This window comes from Neopsephotus bourkii, unplaced genomic scaffold (genome assembly GCF_033783945.1).
Source record: "Neopsephotus bourkii isolate Nb327-2 ecotype Australia unplaced genomic scaffold, CSIRO-AGI_Nbou_v1 NB_648, whole genome shotgun sequence".
In the NCBI taxonomy this organism is placed as follows: domain Eukaryota; kingdom Metazoa; phylum Chordata; class Aves; order Psittaciformes; family Psittacidae; genus Neopsephotus; species Neopsephotus bourkii.
Genome location: NW_026901147.1, coordinates 1,438 through 9,010, shown reverse-complemented (window position 1 = coordinate 9,010; position 7,573 = coordinate 1,438). Strand labels below are relative to the sequence as shown.

Genomic DNA, 7,573 nt, shown 5'->3' with positions numbered 1-7,573 from the left:
GGGGCAGCCCAATGGTGGTGGTCCCCTATAAGGAAAGAGGAGGACCCACTACAATGGAACAGTCCACACATGGGGGGGCTCCCTATGGTGGAAGAAGCAAAGAGAACACCTCCCCCACCTCCCCATGGATCAGTCCACAGATTTTGGGGGGGGGTCCTGATGGTTGAAGAGTCCAAAGTGGAGGAAAAGGGGTGGGGGGGGTGTCTCCCCTCAGTGGAACAGCCCATTGTTGGTGGCTCTGGGGCTGGAACAGTCCATGGTGAGTGTGGGGGGCTCCCTATGGTGGTGGTGGTCCCCGATGGACAATGAGTGGGCAGGGGATGGAGACCCACAATGGATCAGTTCACTGAGGGGGGGGGGGGGCCTGCGGTGGAACAACCCATTGGTGGAAAGGGGGGGTCCCAGTGGTGGAAGAGCCCACAGTGGTGGGGCAGGGGGGCATCTCCCCTCAGTGGACTGGTCCCCGTGCCCCCCCCATCACGGTGGTATTGCTCAGTTCTGGGGGGGCGGTGGGGGGGGTGCGGGGGGCATGCCAAAGGGGGGCATGGCAGGCACCCCCATCCCCATCATGGTGACGAAGTTAGAAGGGTCCATGGGGGGGGGCGGCGGGGGGGGTGGGGGTGCGTACATCATGCCCCCGGAGCCAGGGGGTGGCGGGGGGGGCGGAGGGGCCCCGGGGGGGAGTGGGGGCTGCACCCCGGGGGGCAAAGGCACCATGGAGGGGCTGCCGGGGAGTGGGGGGGCTCCCGAAGAAGCTGCCCCCCCCCCCGCCGCCCCCCCCCTGCTGCTGCCATGGGGGGAGGGAGCCGCTGCCAGCGCTCGTGGTGGTCGTCGTATCTGTGGGGGGTGGGGTAAAGGATTAAGTATGGGGGGGTGTAATTAACTAATTACTGTTAATTAATGCCCCCCCCCCCCAAACGCAGGTACTCACTTTGCTGCCATGGCAAGGGGGTGCTGCTGCTGCTGGGGGGTGGCGGTGGCTGCTGCTGCCAGGGTGGGAGCGGGCCGGAGGGAGGGGGCGGCTGCCCACCGGGCGGGGGGGGCGGCGGGGGCAGCATACCCAGCGGCGGAGGCATCATACCTGCGGGGGGGGGGGGGTTAGAACAGGGTTTGGGGGGGTTCTGGGGGTTTAAAGGGGTTTGAGGGAGGATGGGGGAGTTGGGGAGGGTGAAAGGGGGGGGTTGAATGGGGTTGGGGGGGTGTCATGGAGGGAGGGGTGTCGGGGACCCACCTTTTCCCTGGTGCAGGCGATAGACCCCAGAGCCCACCGGCGCATTGCCCAGGTACTGATCTTGGGGGAATGAGAGACCGTCGCCTTAGTGAGGGGGAGATCCCCCCCCTTTCACCCCCAAAATCCATCCCATAAATACACCCCCCACCCCGAAACACTTCCCAAGTTCTGATCTTTGCTGGGGGAACCCTAAAAAAGCCTTTTTTAACCAAAAATCCATCCATTCCCACCCTGGTTCTGATCTTGAGAGGCTGAAGAAACCATCACTCCTTAATGCTGAGGGGTGCCAAACTCTCCATTTTTACCCCAAAATCCCCCCCTCTTCACCCCAAAACACCCCAGCCCATCTTGAGGGAACCAAACCCACAATTTTTGGGGGTGTCTGTCATAAAATCCCCATTTTCACCATCAAATTACCCCCCCATCCCTCCATCCAGGATTGTCCTTACCCATGTGGTGGGGCCCTGGGTGCCCAGGCGGGTGGGGGCCCTGCCCCATCGGGGGATGATGGGGCTGCATCCACGGTGGGGGCCCGTTGGGGTTGTGCTGCAGGGGGTGCGCCCCGTGCCCCCCCCCCATGCCAGCCATGGGGTGGGGGAAGCTGTGGGGCCCCCCCGGCCCTCCGTGCATCCCGTGGTAGGGGCGGTTTTCCGATGGGGTGGAATTCATCCATGGCGGGCGGCTCTGGGATGGGGGGGGGGGGGGAGATGCTCAGGGATGTGCCCCTGGTTTGAGGGGGGGTGTTTGGGGGGGGGTACTCACGGGGGGGGGCTGGCTGCTGGCCTGGTTGGCAGCGCGGTGGCTGCTGGAGAGGGGGCTGTTGTTGTGGGCAGCGTTGGAGCTGACGGAGACCGGGGCCTCCCCCAGCTCGGCCATCAGTGACAGGTACTCCTTGTCCATGCGGGCCTTGTCCTGCGCTGACTGCGGGTCCCCGGGCCTGGGGGGGGCAAAGGGGGGAAAGGGGGTGAGTTGGGAATGGGGGGGGCCAACACCCCCAAAGCAGCACAATGGGGCACCGACCGCTCCCCCTCTTCCCCGTTGCGCTCCTGCTCCGTTCCTTCCTTTAACCCCGAACCCATTAAGGAAGGCAGGAACCCACTGTGCCCCCCCCCCAAGGGGGTGTTATGGGGGGGTTTTGGGGTGCTGGTACCTGGCAAACTTGCAGTCGGAGGCGATGTGGCCGGCGCCGCCGCACTTGGTGCACACGGTGGTGTTGGTGATGCTGCGGGTCTCAGTGCTCTGCCATGGGCGCAGGATGCTGGGGGGGCGATGGCACAAGGGGGGGGTTAGGCTGGGGGGTATTTTGGGGTGTACGGGGGCACTTTAGGGCTTAAAGGGGGTATTTTGGGGTGCAGGAGCAGTGTTTTGTGGTGCGGGGGGGGGGTATTTGGGGGTACAAGGAGGTATTCCAGAATGGAAAGCGGGTCCTTTGCACTGCTGGGGGGTATTTTGGGGCACAGAAAGGTATTCTGCATTGTTAGGGAGGTCCCTTGGAGTGTATGGGGACACTCTGGGCTGCAGGGGGGCTGTTTCAGGGCATGGGGGGCGGTGGTTTTGGGCTGCAGGGGGTATTTTTGGGGTCCTGGGTGTTATTTTGGACTGCAGGAGGGCTTACTTTAGGGACTGGGGGGATATTTTGGGCTGTGGGGAAGGGGGGGGGGGGGCATTCTAGGGTCTAGAGAAGTAGCGCAGGCTGCAGGGGAGTTATTCTGGGGTTCAAGTAGGGCTATTTTTGGGTCCACAGGGTTATTTTTGGGTCCAGAGAGGGTATTTTGGGGTCAAAAGTATTTTGGGGTCAGGGGGCGTATTTTGGGGTCCAGGAAGGGTATTTTGGGGTCTGGGTTGGTAGTACTTTGGTGTCCGGGGGGTATTTTGGGGTCTAGGGGGGTTATTTTGGGGCCTGGAGATTATTTTTGGGTCCAAGGGAGTTATTTTGGGGCCTGGGGGGTCCAGGGGGGTTATTTTGGAGCCTGGGGGTTATTTTGGGGGTCCAGGGAGGGTATTTTGGGGTCCAAGGAAGTTATTTTGGGGTCCAGGGGGGTTATTTTGGGGTCCAGGGGGGTTATTTTGGAGCCTGGGGGTTATTTTGGGGTCCAGGGGGTTATTTTGGGATCCAGGGAGGTTATTTTGGGATCCAGGGGGGTTATTTTGGGATCCAGGGGGGTTATTTTGGGGTCCAGGGGGTTATTTTGGGGTCCAGGGGGTTATTTTGGGGTCCAGGGGGGTTATTTTGGGGTCCAGGGGGGGTATTTTGGGGTCCAGGGAGGTTATTTTGGGGTCCAGGGAGGGTATTTTGGGGTCCAGGGGGTTATTTTGGGGTCCAGGGGGGTTATTTTGGGGTCCAGGGGGGTTATTCTGGGGTCCAGGGGGGTTATTTTGGGGTCCAGGGGGTTATTTTGGGGTCCAGGGAGGTTATTTTGGGGTCCAGGGGGGTTATTCTGGGGTCCAGGGGGGTTATTTTGGGGTGCAGGGGTATCACCCCAACACAGACCGGTTGTCATCCTCCCGCAGCGTCCCGTTGAGCCGCGCCAGCTCCCGCAGCTGCATCTTCCTTAGGTCGTTCTGGTCCTCGGGGGTTTCAATGCCTTGTTTCAGGATGTTCCTGATCTGAGGGGTTGGGATGGGTGAAGGTCAAGCAGGAGCAGAGGAGCTGGGGTTCCTCACCCCCCAACCCCGCCTTGGATCCCCCCCATACCTGCTCCACTGCCTTCTTGACGTTCTCCATGGTGTTGGCAGTGACGAGGGCATGCAGGGGCTCGTCCTCCCCCGGCAGCATCTGCCCATCCTTGCGGCCCACCTTGCCCTCCTTCACCGAGCCTTTGCCCCGGATCATGATCTTGGCATTGCATTCCTTCTCGATGTTCTTCAGCGTGTTCCCTCTGCGGGGACACCGAGGGGAGAGTCACCCATGGGGAATGAGGGGGGGCACCCCAAGGGCCTGGCTGGGGTGGGTGCCATAGGGCTTGGTGAGTGGGGAGAGCTGGGAACGGGCCGGTGGTTTGGTGTCATTATGAGTCACTAAGGCAGCCCCCCCCCCCCATTTAGGAGACACTGAGGGGGGTACCCCCCCCCCAAATTAGGGTAGAGTTATCCCACAAACAGGGCAATAAGAAGCCAGTGATGCTCCAGTACCATCTGGAGCCTGACCTCAGCACCATTAAGAACCCCCCCAAAAGAGAAGGAGAAACACCAGCATCATTAGAAGCCTTCCTCATTAGCACCCCAACATCAGTAAGTACCTGCTCTCATTCATTAAGCACCTGATACAATTAATATCCCCCCCATCCCCCAGTTTTGGGGGGTATCACCCACCCACCTACTGTAACACCCCCTCCCAGTCTCACAAGTGAGGAGCTGGGGGGCAGCAGCACCCTGGCTTCATTAGAAGCCTGGCTCCCTGCCTTCGTTAAGCACCCAAATTTGGGGGTGCATGGGGGAGGGGCACAGACCCACCTGGGCCCAATGAGGAGCCCCACGAAGTTGATCTCGGGGTACTCATCCTGAGGGATCATCACCTTGTCGCTCACCCGTGTCGCCGGGGGCCTGGCGTGAGAAAACAGCATTAAAACACCACTTAAACCCCAAAACAGCCTGAATTAGCCCCAAAAGCATGTGTGTCCCCCCCCCCTCACTTGTAGTCGGCTGGGGGCTTGAAGTCAGGGTTGAGGGCCACCATCTCGGTGATGAGGTTGTGCCGCTCCTCCTCCAGCTTCTTCCGCGTGCGGAACTCACGCGTGTTGAGCCGCTTCCCCTCGCTGTTGTAGATGGGCTCCGGGGATGGGGACCTGGGGGGGGACACAAGGGGTCACCCCGCTGCCCCCCCACCCCCCACATCCCCCATCTGCCACAGTCAGCACTGGGGCTGCCCCCAATGGGGGGGTGTTAATTACCGCCCAACTAAGGGCCAGCAGACCCCCCCCCCCCCCAAACCAGACTCCTGTAACCCCGTTTCTCTCTGTTTCCCCTCCCTACAGGTGAGTTCTGTCCCTTTCTGCCTGTTTTTGAGGCCTCGGTTTGCCCGTTTCGCTGCTTTTTAAGAGGAAAAGCTTCCAGGTTTTGAGGGTTTTGGTTTTGGGGGGGGGGGAAGCTTTTGGGTCGGTTTATTTGCTTTTTGGCAGCAGCAGGTAAAGCTACGAAGGGAAGAGTCAAGGTTTAAGGGGGAGAAAACTCACAAAGGATTAAAAATGAGAATAAAAATGAGAATTATCATTGATTAAAGGAGAATGTAAGAAAAAAAAAGTCACAATCCCGCAGCTTTGGTGACGTTATGGACCTTTTTTTAGGGTTTTTTTGCATGTTTGAGGCTTTTTTTTTTTTCTGTCCTTAAACCTCCCCAAATTGTTAATTTTTATAATTTTTTTTTTTTTTTTGGATGAGGCTGCAAGAAGTGAAAAGATTATCCAAAAATAAAAATAGAACTGAACGTCTCCCGGGCGGCAATCGGAAACCTGCACCCGTCTTGGGGTGAAAAAGAGACTTTTCTGCATTAAAGCCAGTTGGCGGCACCGTCCTCGCGGCCTAAAGGGAACTGTGGACACGCGAAACGAAAGGTCAGCTAATCACTGCTTGTTAATGAGCAATTCAGCACAACTCATCCCGTCCCCCCCCCACGGCCCCCCCCCCATCTCAACCGCCGGTACTGAGCGCTAACGACGCCCCCGTTGGTTAACGTTGCGCCGGGCCCTGGCGCGCTGCAGGAGCAAGGCAGGGTTATTGTGGATTTTCCTGGATTTCACCCCAAAATCCAAGCGCCGGGCGGCTGATGTTGACCTTTACACCCCCCACCCCCCCCCGCACCCCCTCATCATCCATCCAACCCCCTCCTTCCCACCACCAAAACCGGCTCCGTTCGCGGCCGCTCAGCAGCCGGTACCGCGGGGTGAGGGCCCCCCCGCTGTGCCCCGCCGTGGGGAGAAGTGGCTCAAAAACGGGGGGGAAATGGGGTGGCAAAAGGAGCAAGGGCAAAGGGAGGAGCTGGAATTTGACCTCTTTGGGGGAGGGGAACGGCGGAACTCATCCTCCCGGAGCCGATTGGAACTGAATGGAGGGGAAGGGAAGGGCAGAGCCCATCCGGGTGCGGGGCACGGGCGGCGGGGCATAGCGGGAGCCCTGACCCCGGGGCACGGCCCCCGGCCGGGTGGAGCCTCCGATAGGAATCATCATCAGAACGCCAAGAAATGATCAAAACCACAGAAAGCGCCTCCAAAAGAGCCAGGGGAGGGGCAGGGGGAGGCGAACGGTTACTGTCAGGTGAAGGGTCCCAACCTGTCCTCAGGGTTAGGGGGGATGCCCAGGTCTCCCGTGCGCAGTTTGCGAGTCAGGTCTTCGATCTGCAGTTGCACTGGAAGAAACCCGGTTAGGACAGAAAAAAGGGTGGGAGAAAAGACAGAGTTACCAAAAAAAGGACATTATTTAACCAAAACAAGACATTCTTAACCCAAAACCCTGACAGTCTAAGTGAGAGGCACATGGCTGCCCGATACACAGGCATTTTAACCAGGAACGGCACGTTCTCAGCCAAAACATAGGCGTTGGTATCAAATAAACAGCCGTTATTGCCCTAAAGCCAACAACTGTTACCAAAAATGTGCATTGTCAGCCTAAGACCAGACATTATGGCAAAAAATAAGCATTGTTAGCCTAAAATCAGACATTAACAGCCTAAAATCAGGTAGAATTAATAATAAGCATCAACAGCTTAAAATCACGTATTATCAACCCAAAATCAAACATTACCTTAAAATCAAACATTAATAGTCCAAAAATGAACGTTAATAGCCTACAGTCAGCCATTATTAGCTCAAAAAAAGCTTTAATGACCTAAAATCAGTCATTATTAGCCTAAAAAAAAGATTAATAATCTAAAAGTAAACATTAATAATCTAAAACCAGTTATTAACATAATAACAACATTTATAACCTAAAAATAAACCTTTATAGTCTAAAACCAGAAATTCTTAACCTAAGAATCAAACATTAACAACCTAAAAATAAACATTAGTAATCAAAAAATACACATTAATACCCTAAAAATCACATGTTATTAGCCTAAAAATAAACATTAATACTCCAAAACCAAGCATTAATAGCCTAAAATCAAATATTATCATAAAAAGAGATATTATTGCCATAAAACCAGGCATTATCACCAAAAAGATTAAAGATCATGAAGGGTAAACCCAAATGTTACCAAAAAGAAGTGTTTTCAAACTAAAACCAGCCATTATCAGCCTAAACCCAACCGTTATTAACATCAAACTAAGCATTATTAGCCTAAAAACAGTAATTGTTTCAAAAACCATCCATGAGCAGTCTAAAGCTGGTGTTATCAGTCTGGAACCA

At 56.2% G+C, this 7,573-nt stretch overlaps 1 protein-coding gene across 1 annotated transcript; it reads right to left on the bottom strand.

Moving 5' to 3' along the window:
• Nucleotides 1–386: 386 nt before the first annotated feature.
• LOC133211686 (splicing factor 1-like) lies at nt 387–6,872 on the bottom strand. Its single transcript, XM_061352257.1, is given in 12 exon segments — nt 387–771; nt 773–837; nt 932–1,081; nt 1,232–1,291; nt 1,681–1,915; nt 1,994–2,168; nt 2,382–2,489; nt 3,723–3,838; nt 3,927–4,110; nt 4,685–4,774; nt 4,864–5,016; nt 6,497–6,872. Coding segments are annotated over 11 exon segments (1,506 nt in total). The 5' UTR covers nt 4,908–5,016; nt 6,497–6,872; the 3' UTR covers nt 387–492.
• Nucleotides 6,873–7,573: the final 701 nt, after the last annotated feature.